The sequence below is a fragment of the Pararge aegeria genome, chromosome 27 (genome assembly GCF_905163445.1).
Source record: "Pararge aegeria chromosome 27, ilParAegt1.1, whole genome shotgun sequence".
NCBI classification, from domain to species: Eukaryota; Metazoa; Arthropoda; class Insecta; order Lepidoptera; family Nymphalidae; genus Pararge; species Pararge aegeria.
Genome location: NC_053206.1, coordinates 2,884,729 through 2,903,365, shown reverse-complemented (window position 1 = coordinate 2,903,365; position 18,637 = coordinate 2,884,729). Strand labels below are relative to the sequence as shown.

At 39.5% G+C, this 18,637-nt stretch overlaps 1 protein-coding gene across 2 annotated transcripts in view; it reads right to left on the bottom strand.

Moving 5' to 3' along the window:
- The window catches only part of LOC120635621 (gelsolin, cytoplasmic-like), a 32,502-nt gene that overhangs the window by 12,356 nt on the left and 1,509 nt on the right, over positions 1 to 18,637 (bottom strand). Inside the window, exons 1-8 of one of the 2 annotated variants that reach the window (XM_039906646.1) lie at positions 16,650 to 17,699; positions 10,446 to 10,520; positions 7,028 to 7,220; positions 6,313 to 6,428; positions 2,044 to 2,221; positions 947 to 1,038; positions 374 to 487; positions 128 to 259 (exon numbers count right to left, since the gene is read on the bottom strand). In XM_039906646.1, the coding sequence (XP_039762580.1) occupies positions 128 to 259; positions 374 to 487; positions 947 to 1,038; positions 2,044 to 2,221; positions 6,313 to 6,428; positions 7,028 to 7,220; positions 10,446 to 10,520; positions 16,650 to 17,594 (1,845 nt within the window). In that variant the 5' untranslated portion in view covers positions 17,595 to 17,699. Of the gene's footprint in view, positions 1 to 127; positions 260 to 373; positions 488 to 946; positions 1,039 to 2,043; positions 2,222 to 6,312; positions 6,429 to 7,027; positions 7,221 to 10,445; positions 10,521 to 16,649; positions 17,700 to 18,637 lie in introns of those variants that run through there. The other variant, XM_039906647.1, reaches the window with a different exon arrangement.

The following is an 18,637-nucleotide window of genomic DNA, read 5'->3' as shown; positions in this document are numbered from 1 at the left end:
AAAGTTTATGGCCACACCTTTTGTAAATCGTTTTTTTGGTTGTGCGTGTGTTAAGTGAATAAATAAATAAATAAAATAAAGGCAAGAGCGAACCCTAGCTTCGTGGTGTTTTCTATATCATACATACCCAAGCGGGATAGCCCTTGACGTCCAAATACTGCTGCGCGATATTGTTATAGCTTCGCTTCACCTCAGGATCCACGTCTTTACCCAGCCAGACATACACTCCAGAACATGGCGTATCCAAGATGAATACATCCTGAAATACAATCATCATCATTTGAAAGAAAAGGAAAGTAAGAAAAAACTCTCATTCTCAAACTCTCTCTCTCTTCAAAATTATGGGTATATACTAAGTCTGACAAGTACTCACCTCAGAAGAAAGATGTCTTTGCCTGAATGGTTTGTTAATCTGCACCAAGTCAATTTCATCACCCACAAGCACTTTGTAGAAGTACACGGTTGACATATTTTCACGTGTGTACATCTGTAAATGAGAAAATTATAAAAATTGCGCTTGACTTTGCAGAATTCCAATCGCTTTGCAAATCAATACTGCGTAAACCAATAAATTAAAACGTTTGCGTCATCTGATAAGTTATACATAGAGAGTAAGTATCTGTTATTTTAAGGAAACAATAAGAAATATGGCAAAATGTAGGCCGAAATTATTAGAAACAAAAATGTGGTCATTTCTTTACTTGTTGCCTGCGGTGCGGCCCGACTACTAAACCGTTCTTGAAAAAATTGAGGTCCGGGAATCGATTGCATGCTGGAGTATCTCACTAATTCACGAGTTACAGCTAGTATAAAATATATGTAAAGAAAAACCAAGACTAAGTTTTGCATAAAACAAAATTAAGTTTTTACGAAAAATATTTTACGAAATCTCGCAAAGTTGTCTTTTCTTTATTGCAGACTTTTGCAAAGTACAAAGTGTACTCACTTGTGTGGAGTCGTCATCAATTAGATCCTCCTTGGAGCCCGAGCCTAGTGCCTCGAAGAACTGGTTAACATCTTCATCAGATGAGAATTCGTCTGAAAAAGGGAGATTTTGGGTGAATCGGCGAAAGAAGTCATTACACCTCCAAATCACGTAGGTCACAATTCATATTGAATTGTGATAGCAAAATAAAATGGGTCCTACAAACAATTACTAAAGCCGCCTCTCCTAAGGGAGAGTACGCCTCTGCCCAGCAGTGGGCATTTGTTGGCATTGATTGGCTGCGGGTGATGATTCCTGTATGTTCCCAAATAAAACTCAAGCTATTCTCGACTCCATTCCACTGAATACAGTGGTGGAAAATCATCAACGTCATGATCACTATCATGATTCATGACAGTTCGGGTCATGAGAGTGCCAATCCGTCACGGCAGAATACGCCACGATAAAATACATAATGATAAAAACATCACAACAGACCGCGTATCGATAGAACGAGTCATAATATGTTATAGCATGCTAAGGCAAAGTTCCAAAGATTTGTCATTTGCAACTTTCAAGATGAATCAGGGATCCTTCAAGCCATTTTCTATGGCTATGCTGATGATATTCCGTTTATAAAGATCAGTTTACAAGAGAACGCATAACCATGGCATCATGACATGTCACACCACACAACGATATACAAGTAGGATAGAGTCAGAGTTTCTTTCCGATAATCTCAATAGAAGCTCTTCGATTGTGGTAGTCATCTGTTAAGATGTTAGCGACGCTGGTGATCTTCCACCTCTACATCGTGACCAATTTATCTGGTCTAGTCAGAACCCGTCAGGATTAAATGCGTCACGACACATAGCACCACGACAGACTGGGTCTCCATAGAAAGCGTCATAACAAGCAACGGCGTAATAGAAGTAATTGAATATTAAGTCAGAGTTATTGCCAATGAGCTCAATGGAATCTCTTTCATTATGGTAGTCACCCCTCAAGCTCTCGTGATCTAAGGCGACACGGTACATAGCGTCACGACATACCACGTCATGATAGAACACGTCATAACACGCAACGGCAAAATAGTATATTGAGTCAGAGCTCCTTACCAATGATCTCAATAGAAGCTCTTCCATTATGGTAGTCATCTCTCAAACTGTTGGCGATGCTGATGATCTTACGCCTCTGGGTCGCCCTTGCGCCTTCCGGCATCAGCACGAATATGTCGTGCTCCACTTCCAAAATGAAGCAGTGGTCTTTAGTTAGCGATGAGGAGTCCGCTGGTACCTGGTTATTGGAAAAGGAGAATTATAATTTTCTTTCTAAGATACCAGTGTTATGATAATAAATAATAATAATAAATAAACTTTATTTAGGCCAAAAATAGTTTGTACGCAGAGTTTTAGATTAAGTATATAAAAAAAAAAACATTGCGTTTATGATTTATAAAGAAACAATACTTCTTAAAACATAAGATTTGGTTGCTGGTGCCTTCATCAGATTTCACAGTTTTATAAGTACCAGCGACCTTTAAACGAAAAATAATACCTGCTTACATAATAAATGAGGTTAGTAATTATGTAATAATAGTATGATGATCAGATAGTGGGAGACCCCGCCGCCGCGTTGCGCCACTCGCACTCGCTATAGGGTGTTTCTCAGCGCACTGAATCAGTAATGGTTTTCTTGAAATTTAATTAGGTTACCGGGACGTTGAAACAATTAAGTTGCGGTTTTTCATTATCACTAAGAGGAAGAAATGAACTCAAACCTTCGGACTGTTTTACACGGAGACCCTGTTACGTACATAGTCCCTTCGTGTATCTTCTAATGATAAGTATCAAAAATAAAAAAATAACGTTTGTCTCCTTATGTACACGCGTTAAAAGTTATACTTCTTTGGCGTAACAAAATTTATCTTTCGCGTAGAATAACGTTTGTAGAAAAAACTAAACTAACAAAAGAAAAAGGGTATATAATATTTTGAAAGTTTTATTATAACGCATTATGTAGTTAAATAAAGTTTATTATGTAGAAATAATAATAGATAGATAGTTAATAATAGATATTTAATATATAAATTATTTCTACATAATTAAAGAAATGGTCGTACTAAATATAGTTAAATTTGGAATACTAATAGGCTCATTATCGGACAACCAAGTATCACTTAACATTAAAAGTTGAGATTTTTGTATAATTGAATCAATTAAACGGAATGAGCACGCAGACTTGCCAGTCTAAAGTGTACACTGTCAAACCTTATAACTTCAGGGTGTCAGTTTTTCGTGACAGTGTAAATTTTACCATGCACGCGCGTCATTTTTCTACCCTTTTTTTTTTTTTGACGCTGGGAAATTGCGTTTAGGCATCCCTGCCGGAGGCTGTGCAGCCTCCAGCAGGGTATGTGGGACTCGCTGGCTGGTAAAGCATCAGCCAGAATACCCACTAAAACCCAGCGGAGCCGCCTGCGCCCAAGTTAGGGCGTCAAAGGATCACGGTGGCATGCAACTTTGACGCCCCGGCGCGTTCGCCGAAAGTACGCAATGGTGTCTACGGGGGTGGCATAAGATGCGCATATCTGTGTATCTGCGGAGGGGAAAAGCTTCAGCCACCTGCTCTCTCTCGCTCGCTCTATGTGGGGCCGGATGCCCTCCACCGTCCGGATGCCCGCTACTGGGGACTCAAGGTCTTCTGTCCATCTTTGGACCAGGACCTCCCTCCCGAGGGTACGGAGTATCCCGATCTCCTCAAGTCCTGGTCTTTCCCTTCGAGTCCTCATGCTTGACCGGTAGCGATTCGCTCTCTTCTCTCTTCTTCTGCGAGCACCTCAGCCTGCAAGTCCCACGGCGGGTAACCAGCGAAAAGTGTGGATGCCGTCCAAGACACCGTACGGTAGCCCCGTATCGCACGCACCGCGATTTCACCTTGTGGTCGCCGCAGAATTGTAATGTTCTGCGGAGACAGTGCGTGCACCCTTATTGGAACCCCTTACAGCGCCATACTCCTGACTATATCAGCATACAGACGTCAGCAGGCTGAGTCCGGCTCCCCAACGTTAGGCAGGAGCCTTCCCAGAGCGGCTGCCGCTCCAACGAGTCTGGGCGCAAGCAGCTCGAAGTGCCTTCTAAAACTCCACCTCGACCTCTGCATGGGAAAAGGAGGGCCGTGGTTTTAGGAACCGAGACCCTCAGACCCAAGGCCTGGATCCTCCTTACCACGAGGGACGTGCCAACCGTAACCAGGCGGGACGCCTCCGAGAAGGTGCTCTCGCGGGCCGTGACTTGGCGGTCATCCGAATAGCATAACACCCTCGTCCCAGGCAACATGGGGAGCCCGCAGGAGCTCAGTCGAAACCGATGTTTCACAGCACCGGCCCAAGAACCGAACCCTGCGGGACCCCGTTGAGCACCTTCCGCCGAGCTCGTTGCCTGTCAGTCCCCGTCCAAGATTGTGATGTGTAACTCCAAGAGCCTGGCCCCGGAGCAAATCGGCGAGTCCATATCCCCGCGCCAATCCCGTGTTCTTTCAGGTTTACCCTTCTCTCCACCTGCTCTAAGAGCTGAGCGTAGGTCACGCCTTTACTGGCCGCCTCCTTAATTACGACGGCTGCCGTCTTGGGCGGAGCCAAATCGGGCTTTGGCTTGGGCTTAGGGGCCGCCGCGGAGGGGGGCCTCGATGTTGCCGTCGGGGGACTAGCGGTGGGGGCCTTTTTGGCCCTGGCTTTTTGGCTCACCACTTCCGACCAGGTTTCTTGCTACGGCGCTCTCGGGGCCGGTGATGCCCCAGGTGACGCTGAGGCCGGGCTAGCTACGAGGCCACCCGATAGGCCCCGAACTGCCTGTGAGGTCCCAGCTGAGCTGGAAGGAGCCGATACCTTTCTATCTTAGGTAGGAGGCGCTCCTCAATCCCTGCAGAACGGGCGTCCAACATCCTACCAACAGCGGCTACTATGGAAGCTTTTAATTTCTTCAAAACGTCCGCTTGCAGGGTCGAGGCAGATGGCGCACTCGTTTCCGCTTCCCTTCACGCAGCTCCCTTTGCTGCCATCTTCGTGGCCTCACTCGCTGACTCCTTGGCCATTGCGGTCTTCATTTCGGTGAAGTCCCGCCGATACGCCATCTGCTCCGCCCGAATAATTTTTAGCTTAGAGTGGAGACTGGTGTTATCCGCCTGCAGACGGCGGGTTTCTTCGGCCTCGTTCCTTGTGGTGAGGGCGTCCACAATGGCCTGAAGCTCCAAAGCCGCCTCTTTGAATTTCTTCACGCCCTTTCAGATGGTCGGATTTAGTAGCCAACTGAATAATGGACCCACCACGCGGTCTCGGAGAAACCGACTCAAGGCGGTCTCCTTCGTCTCTTCCTCCGCCGCCCTAAGTTCTGCCATAGGAATTGAGGTCGAACCCCGTGACACCGGTGAATTTCGGGAGCTTGGCCAAACCGGTTCCTCACGGCGCGAGTACCTCGCCAGAACTGGGATCCGAGCACCTCAGGACTAGGTGCGCCATCTCGATTCCGATGGTCCACCCGCCCGGAAAGCCAGGCGGGCTGACAATCAGAGACAGCACAGTAAAAAGCCAGCCAATGACTTTTATCCAATACTCAAAAGTAAATAACAACAATAACAACAGTATAACGCCAAAACAGTAACAACAGGAAAGCAAAAACAACGACAGGAAAGAAAAAGCAACAACAACTAGCCCGTGGCCCTGAAAAGGGCCCTTAAACATTCCCCTCGAGGGGTCGTAATTTTTCTAATCTAACCTAACGCGCCAAAAGAAGTATATCTTCAAAATGTATTTAATAAAAGTAGGCCTAATTTAAGCACCTTTGTATGTCAAGTCTGTCTGTTTATGCACCATTAAATGTCAACTGTACCGCAGGTTTGGAAGGCAAATTCTACCGAGAAGAAGACTTAAGAAAATCAATGAAGGAGCGGAGCGGTTAGCAATCATTTCATTTTATCTCTGTTTTATAACATTGTTTTAACTTTAAATTGGTAGCGCGAAACTGCTTTAGGAATTATAAAGATACGATAGCCCGCGGTCTTCGTTGCAGTCTGCAATGCTTTTAAAAATCCGGTGGAAGGGCAGCGACCAAAACCGTTTGTTTACCAATGATAAAAGTATACTTCTATTCTTTTCTTGTTTCTTTGTTTGTTCTTTTTTTAAAAGCAACCAATCAACTTTACTTCTGACATAGAGTTGAAAGCAAGTAGAGTAACATAGGCTACTTTGTATCCTGGACAAACGTAAGTTCCCAAGGATGATTTATATTTACATCAAATATCGCCCTTCCTTATCTTACTGAATGACTTAGTCACTGCAGGTAAATGCGCGTGCGCAGCCAGTCATCCATAAATATAAAAGGAATAGTAACCTCCTCAATCCTCATGTTCTCGCATCCGGACAGTTGTAAAAGTCGTTTCTCAGCGCCAGCGTTGGTCTCGACTTCATTGAAGCCAGATTCATTGCCACCTTCGAGGTATCTGATAGCTTGAACAAAGATATCATCAATTACATGCTATGAAGTGGATAGCCCAGTGGGTAGGAGTTCGACTTCACTTTCGGGGAGCTGAGTTCGAATCCCAGCACGCACCTCTAACTTTTCTAAGTTATGTGCGTTTTAAGTAAATAAAATATCTCTTGCTTTAACGGTGAAGGAAAACGTCGCGAGGAAACCCGCATGCCTAAGAGTTCTCCAAAGTGTTCTCTAAGGCGTGTGAAGTCCACCAATCCGCACTGGGCCAGCGTGGTAGGCCTAAACCCTCATTATGGGAAAGGACCCGTGCCTTGTAGTGGGCCGGTAATGGGTTGATATGGTGAAGCCCCGGGGCGATGTTATTAAGTCTTCCAACAGTGCGTGTTGCCAGTGTTGACTTACGGATCTGAAACGTGGTCGCTTACTATGGGTCTCATAAAAAGGCTCAACAATACCGCTAAGCGATTAAGCGTACCGGTACGATGTCGCGTAGAAATCGATTGGTAATATGGCATAACTGCCATGCCCTAACAATTTACCAACTTAGACTGCATCGTCACTTACCAGTAGGTGAGATTTCAGGCAAGGGCTAACTTGTCACAAGATCGCTTACCAGGCTGGAAATACCCCAGGAAATGGCTGGTCTCGTGTCCTTGAACCTCTCTGTGATGAACAGCTCTCCCTCCGAGCTGGTCATCCAGGGTTATCGTCAGTATAGCTGCTGCACCCTTCTTGTCCTGCGTAGTTTTGCTTCCCAACCAGAAATGAAGATCGTAGGAGAGGGTAGAAGAGTTGTCGCCTGTTGTCTAAAAATTAAAGAATTTTAGGACTCCGTATCTCAAAAGAAGAAAAGAAATACTCATAGGACCACTACATTGTCATTTGTTCGTATGTCAAGCCTCTATCTGTTTTTCCTGTCGTTCAATAATAAAAATAACAATATAATACTCAATAATAATTAAGGATAATCTATAGTTATAATAGTAATTAAGTTAAATATGTTTGTTTAGTTTCTGATAATAACATAGAAAGTTATTAACAAAACAAAATAAGCTAAAACAAAACAATAAAAAATCAAAATATACTGACAAAATGAGACCGATAAGACGCTCGAAATAAAATTATTATTACTATCGAAATTTACTCTCCGGCCCGTGTACAAGATAAGTATACATAGTGTTTATTAAATTTATTTTGTAGTTTGTTCTCGCTCTTGTTGTCCTAATCATAAGGTTGCCTGGCAGAGAGCGCTTTTATCGAAATTCAAATTCAAAATTCATTTATTTCAAGTAGGCCTAAGTAATAAGCACTTTTGAAACGTCAAGTCAGTCTGTTTGTAGTGACTCCACCACCGGTTCGGAAGGCAGATTCCACTGAGATGAGCCGGCAAGAAATTCAGCAGATTGCTCTATTCCAACATCATTTTAAAGTTTAATAATCAATTAAAGCGATAAGGCCGCCTTTTGAATTCGACTGAAGTCTTTGTGTTTCTCTCTATTCGTCTTTTATTTTCCTAACTGTGTAGTGGTGTACAAATAAAGAGTTTAAATAAATAAATAAGTAGTGAGTCAAAACAATTTATATACACTTACTTAGATACATAGAGATTAATACACTTAAATATACACTAGGTGACCCGTGCAACTTTGTCTGCACCAAATCGGTTATTACCGGAAAACACAAATAAAATGACATTTTCTAAAAATGAGTCCTAGCTACGAGTAGATCGATTTATCGCCCCCGAAACCCCCTGTATACTAAATTTCATGAAAATCGTTGGAGCCGATTCCGACATTCCAATTATATATATAGAAGAATTGCTCGTTTGAAGATATAAGACTAGATCGATTTATCGCCCCCGAAACCCCCTGTATACTAAATTTCATGAAAATCGTTGGAGCCGATTCCGAGATTCCAATTATATATATACAAGAATTGCTCGTTTGAAGATATAAGACTAGATCGATTTATCGCCCCCGAAACCTCCCGTACACTAAATTTCATGAAAATCGTTGGAGCCGATTCCGAGATTCCAATTATATATATACAAGAATTGCTCGTTAAAAGATATAAGATTCCATGATTAGGTACATATTTGCAACGGGCGGAGGATTACGACCCGGCAGGGGAGACCAGGGCGTTCAGGGCGTTCAGGGGTTCTGGGGGTCAGGGCGGCAGGTTAAGAAAGCGGCGGACTATCCTAGCCTGGGGAGGACGTGTCTGTGTGTGCGTCTGTCTATGGCTTCGTACTTTTAGAATGGATAAACCGATTTTGATTTTGTTTTTTTTATTTGAAAGGTGAATTAGTCCGGAGTGCTCTTAGCTGTTTTTCAGGATAATCGGCCCAAGATGGCCGCTACCACAAAATGGCGGATTACATATTCTTTCAAAACTCCCTCAATATTGATATCAAATTAATGGGTTTTGAATAGTAGAATATGACACACACACTATGACACACTATGACATATTTAAAATCTAAGATGGTCGCCACACAAAATGGCGGATTCGATCTTTCGTTCCAATTCCCGTATATATACATACCGTATATATTCTGCTAAAGCGAGTACGGGATTATGAATGTGTTAGGAAATAGGGAATTACAGCACTTTATCTATGATAAACTCGATGATTATATTAAATATATAAACAAATCATAGTTTGTATACTCATTGATAGTGTATTAAAAATAGAATAATGGTAGTAGACTGTCAAAGAAAAAGTATAGGATCTATGGCGGGTGACGCGAGTTTGACAAGATAGATGGGCGGGAAAGAAAAGTTAGCACGGATTTAAATTAATTAATTGAGAAAAGCAGATTAAGTAAAGTAGTGTGGATAGAAAGTTACAAATTAGGAATAGATGATTTATAATGGAAACGATATACTTAAGGAAATATTGTTGTGACGAAACAAGAGTCGTATGTACTGGCGATGGAGTTGAGATAAGTTGTTGGTACTATGTTGGTACCGGATGTTGCATCAGATAAGTATATCTCTTATATCCTTTGGGTTTATTGAGGTATCATATATGGAGCCCTAGCATTATTTTATACAGATAGCTTATGAACAAGAAGTTGCTCTATACAAACAATTTGTTCCAAAAGTCCTGATGTTATAAGTGATAATAGTACTTATGTTTGACCTGTCTTATATGTCTTGTATCAAAGGGCGTTATAACATATGACAATGTTGTAATTGTGTTTATAAGTCTTGTTTTAATTGATTGAATAAAAGAGCAACGGTAGAGTTTCTTTTCAGTGGTCTTCTCTGCCGAAAACATCATTCCGAACTGGTAGTAGAATCATTTAAAGGTAACAAGTAATATGAAATATAGAGAAGCTTAATTACAGTATTAGAGTCGGTCCAGTTGTTTTATTTTACTTCTTGGGAAGACAGGGTTATAAAGTACAGACCCACAACACTGCTCTAATGCAGGTTGGTGGGCTTTAATTACATGTTTTATAAAATAATACCTTAATAGTAATGAAGAATAATAGTCATGAGAATAAATAATTACTGCTAAGAAACTAGGTATTTAGCTTCAATAATACTGTTAATTAGTGAAAGATCTAAGTGCCATCCTGAACATTTATTTTATTTATTTATTTATACTCTTTATTTACACACAAATAAAAATACAAAAAAAGAATAAAAGAAAACACAGACAGAATACAAAAGGCGGCCTTATCGCTTTGTAGCGATCTCTTCCAGGCAACCTTAGGATAAGGAAAACAAAAGGATAACATACTGCAGGTTGTGCATATAAATAAAAATACATACTAATAACTACATACTAATATTTAAACTAGATTACACAAATAAAATAATACATAATATATTAAAAAATAAAAAAAAAATAATAAATACTATAACATATCATAAATACATTAACAACAGTAAATACTATTACAAGTCGTCTTCAATGCAAACTATAGTGGTTTGTATTGTAACATTGTTAGTATTGAAGTTAATAAGTGAATACCTGGTCATTCCATCTTTATATTATTTAGCAAGTGCATAATAATTTACCTTCAAAACGATGTAAGAGTCGCCATTATAAAATTTTCCGTATACTTTAGATTCAATCGCCACTGGCTCGAATTTCTGAAAAAACAAAGTTCATCATGAATACTAATTCAAACCAGACGTCCACTGCTGGACATAGGTCTTGTGTAGGGAGTTCCACTATCCACGGTCCTGGGCCGCTTGCCACCAGCGGCTCCCAGCGACTCGCTTGATGTCATCTGTCCACTTCGTGGGGGCCGACCTACGCTGCGTTTACCGGTGCGGGGTCGCCATTCCAGCACCTTAAGACACCAAAGTCCATCGATTCTCCGACCTATGTGCCCTGCCCATTGCCACTTCAGCCCTTGTCCCTAACGTATTAGTTAGAAACAAAGAAATAGCAGTCGATTTAAAGATTTAACGCTGCGATAGCCCAGTGGGTAGGACTCCGACTTTACTTTCGGGGGCCGAGTTCGAATCCCAGCACACACCTGTAACTTTTCTAAGTTATTTGCGTTTGAAGAAATTAAAATTATAACTAGCTTCAACGGTAAAGGAAAACATAGTGAGCAAACCTGCATGCCTGATAGTTCTCCATAATGTTCTCGAAGGTGTATGGAGTACACAAATTCCACCCCTTCCCATTCAACCCCTTCTCATTGTGGGGGGAGGACCCGTGCCCTGTAGTGGGTCGGTAATAGGTTGATATGATGGTGACGATGTGTCACTTGTGGGTGAACGAATATCATTGTACTCTCGTCATCGTCACCGCACGCTTCCCATAAGCCGTATATTGAGTATATAAATAAAATAAATAAATATATTACGACAACGCACACATCGCCATCTAGCCCCAAAGTAAGCGTAGCTTGTGTTATGGGTACTAAGATGACTGATGATTATTTTTATGTATAACTAGCGTACCCAGCCCGCTTCGCCGGGCTAGATTTTGCTTTATTTTATTTAAACAATAAACTTACAACATAAAATTTTTAATTTAAGTCTCATAATATATTAAATAATTTATTTCTCTCCGTATTCATTTTCTTCTATTCTCTTCTCGAGCGTGTGAAAATCTACACCCATGTACACCCAACAATAGTATATCATCATAGTAAATAAAAGCTGTATTTGACAGTTTGACAGTTCAAAAATAGGAGTGCTCCAACCGTCACCAAACTTTACAGGATTACTCGCCAGGTCAATCCGGAGATTTCCTGAAAGTTTCATTGAAATCGGTCCATCCGTTTCGGAGCCTACACGGAACATACCTACACACTTTCTCTTTTATATATATAGATATACATAAATAGTTAGAATATACATATAAACACCCAGCCACTGAAAAACATTCATGCTCATCACACAAACATTTTCCAGTTGTGAGGAATCGAACCCACGGCCTTGGACTCAGAAAGCAGGGTCGCTGCAAACTGCGCCAATCGGCCGTCATATATATATGAATCATTCAATCAAACATACTTCATTCAAAATTCAAAATTCATTTATTTCAAGTAGGAGGCCTTTTGAAACGTCAAGTCTGTCTGTTTGTAGTGATTCTACCACCGGTTCGGAAGGCAGATTCTACCGAGAAGAAGCCGGCAAGAAACTCAGCAGTTTCTCTTTTCCAACATCAACAATTTACATTTTACATTTTAAATTCATTTTTCTATCTTGTGAGAGCTGAAAGCGGTGCCGGATGCTTACAAGCAACCTTGTCATTAAAAAATTCATCAATTGTATAGTAACCTCGCTGTAATAAATGTGTTTTAACAAATTCTTTAAACTTGTGATTCATTGCACACAGGAACAAAACAGAAACAAATAAAAAGAAGCAGAAGAAGAAACACTTTATTGCACGTATAACATACATGATAATGTAGACATGCAAAGGCGGCCTTATTGCTGCAAGCAATCTCTTACAGGCAACCTTTGTAGATAGGAATTACAGCAAGAGAACGGGATAGTGCCAAGAGTGTTGTTATAAGAGTATATACATAAATACCAAAATGTATAGATACAAATACATTGATAATATTACTAAATAAACGTAATATATAAATATAAAATATACATAAAATATATAACATACATAATATATAGACGGGCCATTGGCGCAGTGGCCAGCGACCCTGCTTTCTGAGTCGAAGGCCGTGGGCTAGATTACCACAACTGGACAGTGTTTGTGTGATGCACATGAATGATTTTCAGTGTCTGGGTGTTTATATGTATATTATAAGTATTTATGTATATTATTCCTAAAATTATTTATCCCCATAAGCAGTACCCATAACACAAGCTATGCTTACTTTGGGAGTAGCTGGTGATATGTGTAAAGTCGTAAAAAAAAAATATATATATATATACATAAATACTAGCGGACTCCAGCGCCATCTGTTAGGCTGATTTGTGAATCTAAACCATCCAGGGTGCCACCCAAACGCATAACGAAAAATTCATTCTAATCGGTCCAGCCGTTTGGGAGGAGTTCAGTGACATACACACGCACACAAGAAATATATATATAAAGATATAAGTAGATTATAATATACAGAAAATAATAAAGAATCTACTTCAAATGCGATCACTCAAAGAGAGGTAGCAGTCCTAAAAAGAACAAAGATACAAGTAATTTAAATTTACATAGAAAATAATTATTTATATAATATGTGTAAGGACGTGTCAATGATACACCAGCGTTAGGCATGTACTGACTTTATTCTTATAACTATGCACCTCATACAATATTTATTATTAACCCACCCTCACATCTTTCCCCTTAAAAATAAACTAAAAATTAACAATCACTCTCACCTTCCTCTTTCCAAAATTAATTAAATTGCAAATCAATCAAATAATCATTTCATCACAAAATGCATTTGAGATTAATTAAATCGTAAAGATTTTAAAGACAAATTTACATTACATACAAACTTTTTCAGCAAAATTCTAGTGTAAAAATACAAAATCAATAAACACATTAACCTTATTACATCAATAACCTTATTTTTTATCCATGAATTTAAACTCAATATTGAACTTATATCAAATTTACCACATATATAATAATATTTTTCTTAACTATTATATTATGCACATTTTCGCTGTAAAGCTCCTTATTCCGAGCCAGACTGGTAGTTACGTAAACCCCCATCTATCCGGAGGCCTCACTGTCCTGCCAGAACGAGACACATAATTATTCTCTATCGTACCTGTACGCATATTTTGAGTTTGGTAAGGTTCTACGTTAACATCTTTATTTAAGCCTATATCGTCATACTCAAACCCATAGTGAAGCGTGTCTTGTCTTTCCGGCCTATCTACCGTAATATGTCGCCTGTTACGAACTAATTTTTTGCCTTTTGAATTTGTAACTTCATACGATCTATTATTCAAAACGCGGGTTATATTACCTGGTATCCATCTTTTAATATTTAAATCATAAATCCTTACTTTTTGTCCTACAATTATTTTTTTTAAGTTTTTAGCATTCCGATCATAATAAAATTTTTGTTCGTCCTGTCTAGTTAATAATTTATGTCTTATGTTTTCGTGTACTTTTGACTTTAACAATTTTTTTGATATGGGCAAAATGCTTCTTAACTTCCTACTCTGTAGTAACTCTGCCGGCGAAGGTAACTCTAACGATAATGGTGTATTTAAATATTCCAATATAGCTAAACGGTAATCAGACCCCGTTTCTTTAGTTTTAATCATTATATTTTTTACCGTCTGAATAGTACGTTCTACTTGTCCGTTCGATTGTGGATAGTGAGGCGAGGAAGTTACATGTTTGAATCCCCATTCCATGGCAAACTCTTTAAAGAAAGTTGAGCTATATTGGGGCCCGCAATCAGAAATCACCACAGTTGGAATTCCATAATGGCAAAAAATATTTTTTAAACATGTTATTATATGCATAGAATCAGTAGACTGTAGTTCCACTATTTCAAAAAATTTACTATAGTAATCTACTATAATTAAATAATTGACACCCTTTAGTTGGAACAGGTCAGTGCCAACTTTAACCCACGGACTATCTGGAATTTCATGAGGCTGCAATTTTTCTTTTTGATTCAATTTCTTATGCGCGAGACAAACATCACAATCATTTATTACATTTACTATGTCATTATTAATGCCTGGCCAAAATATAGTTTCTCTAGCCCTTAACTTAGTTTTTTCCAACCCCATATGACCAATATGTACTCTACTTAACATTTCTTTTCGTAATGATTTGGGTACCACAACCCTTTCATTTTTCCAAATAAGACCATAAGCAAACGACAAATCCTCCTTATATTTCCAATATGGTTTCACTATATCCAACACAGCATTTTTTTCGACCGGCCAACCCTTTTTAATGTACTTTGACAGCTGTTTTAATTCACTATCATTCTCAGTGGATTTTTGTAACGCAGCAAACTGTGCGTTTTCAAAATATTGCGTAAGCGCCGATGCCGCATCCCGCGTGACGGCACACACCTCGTCATAAAGACTGTCTTGACTCGAGTGAACGGTCTCGGCAGGTTCATAAGCGCGCGATAATGCGTCGGCAATATAAAGGTGCTTGCCAGGCTTGTAGACTAACTTAAATGTATAGCGTTGCAAGCGTAACAACATTCTTTGTAAACGCCCAGGAGCATCTGTAATTGGTTTCTTTATTATACTTATGAGTGGCTTATGATCGGTTTCAATAATAACATTCGTTTTCCCATAAATGTACGCATAAAACTTCTCGCATGCAAACACACAAGCAAACAGTTCTTTCTCAATTTGTGCATATCTCTGTTCAGCCTTAGTTAGCGCCTTGGACGCATAACATACCGGTAAATTATTTTGCATCAAGCACGCACCCAAGCCACTCTTACTCGCATCTACTGATATAACTATTGGTTTATTGACATCATAATATTGTAACACAGGGCGACTAGTCAAACAATGCTTAATATCCCGAAAACATTTCTCATGCCTTTCGTTCCAGTGCCAATCAGTTTCTTTTCTTAATAACTCTCGTAATGGAAGTACCTTATCCGATAGATTAGGAATAAAATTACCTATGTAATTAACTAAACCTAAAAATCTTTCCACATCCTTTTTATCATTAGGGATCGGCATTTTTGTAATCGCCGTGATATGACTGTCATCAGGATACAGGCCATTTTTTGTTATCCTGTGTCCTAAATATTTTATTTCTTCCAAACCAAACTTACATTTCTTTTCATTTAATTTTAAATTAATTTTCCTACATCTTTCTAACACTCTTCTTAACCTTTCATCATGTTCTTCTTTATTTCTACCATAAATTAGCAAGTCATCGATATACATGCACACTTCTTCTATATCATCAAAATTTTCTATCATTTTTTTATGAAAGACTTCTGACGCTGAACAAATTCCATAAGGCATTCGCAAGAACTTGTATCTACCAAAAGGAGTGTTGAATGTGCAGTACAAACTACTCTGTGCATCTAAGGAGATATTCCAAAATCCTGAAGAAGCATCTAGCGTACTAAAATACCTAGCCCCTGATAGTCTCGATAGAATTTCATCCAAAGTCGGCAGTCTAAAATGTTCCCGTTTAATAACCATATTTAGTTCCTTGGGATCTAAGCATATACGCAGATCGCCATTAGGTTTTTTAACCACAGTAATACTGCTAACCCAGTCCGACGGCCCTTCAACCTTAGCAATAATTTTCTTAGTTTGCATTTCCTCTAACTTTTTCCTCACATCCTCCTTTAAAGCAAACGGTAATTTTCTAGGTGCATGCACCACAGGAATAGATCCCTCCTTTAAATGTATTTTATATTGACCCGGTAAGCACCCTATTCCTTGAAACACATCTTTAAAATTCGTTACAATATCCGGTTTGCAATCAACGGTTTGTATCGACATGACACGTCTCACTACGTCTAGTTCTGTGCAAGCATAACGTCCTAATATCGGTACAGACTGAACATCAGCTATCTTAAATTCGAGCATATAATTCTTTACTTTATAAATCACATTTAAATATATCTTCCCTACGACGCATATGCTTGCACCAGAATAACCATTTAATCTCGTGTGTGTTTTTAATAAACAATCCTGTGGTATTTGCAATTTTTTCAGATAATATAACGGTAAAACATTAACATCTGCCCCCGTATCTAATTTAAATTTAATCAACGTGCCACAAATATTTAAGCTAAGATTCCAATCACTGTTATTTAATGAATATATTACCTTATCATCAGAGTCCTCAATATAATTCACCCCACAAACCCGGGCAAAATGATTCATCCTTAAACACCGCGCACACTTTTGGCCATAGGCTGGGCACTCAAACTTTTTATGCACTATTCCACAATAACTACACTGATTATTCGAACCCGCAATCGAACGCCACTGGCTCGCGCCACGGCCTCTGGTCGGCAGGGGGCGCTCGCGCGGCCCAACAGCGCGCTGGCAACGCGACTCCGCGCGATCGCCGCGCCCTCCACTCCATCGCTCGAACTTCGCTGCGTCGTCGGGTACCTGGCTTCTTATTTGTCCTCGTGACGATGATATCTTCGACTTTACAAGTGCAACGTGATTTTGCATTTGTTTTACTTGATGAACATTATGCATATCTTCTCTTTCAGGCTTAATCTTCTCCGAATAGGTTCGGGATGCCACGGCAGCACGGCAAATATCCATCGCCTTTTTTAGTGACAGGTCATCCTCTCTTAATAACCGTTCACGAATGGCTGCACTTGAAACGCCACACACCAGCCGATCTTTGATCAGTTCGTCGTGCAAATCACGAAACTCACAATTTTGAGCTAATTTTCCCAACTCAAACACATACTGCTCGATAGTTTCGTTGTCACGTTGATCACGAATAAAAAATCTATGACGTTCAACCGTTACGTTTCTTTTTGTTTTGAATTGTTCATCCAACTTTTTCCATATGTTTTCAACAGTCGTGCATTTCTCTGGCAGTTGATCTAAAATTTCTCGACACTGCTCACCCACCACGTGCAATAAAATGTTCACCTGTATTTCCAATGATTTTTTATTTATTTCACACGCTTTACTGTATATTTCATAACTTCTTTTCCACTTGATCCATTTGTCATGAATGTTATTTGCGTCCGATGCATTTTTGTCAAAACAAAACGAAGACGGCGGCGTCAATATACTTTCCATGTTTCCAGAGTTTTCTACTTTAATGTTAATTTCCCGACTGCGCCATGTAAGGACGTGTCAATGATACACCAGCGTTAGGCATGTACTGACTTTATTCTTATAACTATGCACCTCATACAATATTTATTATTAACCCACCCTCACAATATGTACATAGAATTAGTTTTTCTTCTATCGGAGGTCCCCAAAGACAACCACGTATCTTTTTTATGTGTAATGCGATGAGTCATTTATATATTTTGTGTAACGTGATCTCATTGTGCCATCTTGATTGCTATCACCAAATTGATAAAAAAACAATTACTTGAATATCGGATGTTTTAGTACGTAAAATTAGCAAGCAACGAGTTTTCTCAGCAACTGTCTGTGTGTCTATAGTTTCTGATATGAGAACTACTTTAAAGCACATTTTAAAGCACAAAAATAATGACGGTGCATAGTCAGTACATATATGAAAATTTAATTTATATGCATAAAAATATAACAAAATTTAAAAAGAAAATGGACTGTAACAATATAAATATTAGAAGCAAAAATAAACTCGTTGTGCAGTTTACTAGGCTACACAGAATTGCAAATTCATCCAAGGCCAATTGTATATTATTTTATAACATACTAGCGGACCCCAGCGCCATCTGTCGGGCTGATTTTTGAATCTAAACCATCCAGGGTGTCACCCAAAAGCATACCAAAAAAATCATTCAAATCGGTCCAGCCGTTTAGGAGGAGTTCAGTGACATACACACGCACACAAGAAATATATATATAAAGATTACCAAATGAAATCTTTGAGATGTCTCTCAATAAGTTCAAAGTTAATATTAAACGTAAGCTAACAGAAAAATCCTATTATAATATTAAGGATTACTTAAACGATAAAAAAGCTTGGGTGTGAATTGCTCTAGCTTCATAGCTTAATATAAATTTACTGGTGGGAGATGGTGATAACAAAAAAAAATACCCGGCTAAGTTTGTTGTGGGCTCTTCTTAGACCAGGGCGCGTTTGGAATCCTCGTAGCTTTAGGTTTAAGTTGACCTTACAA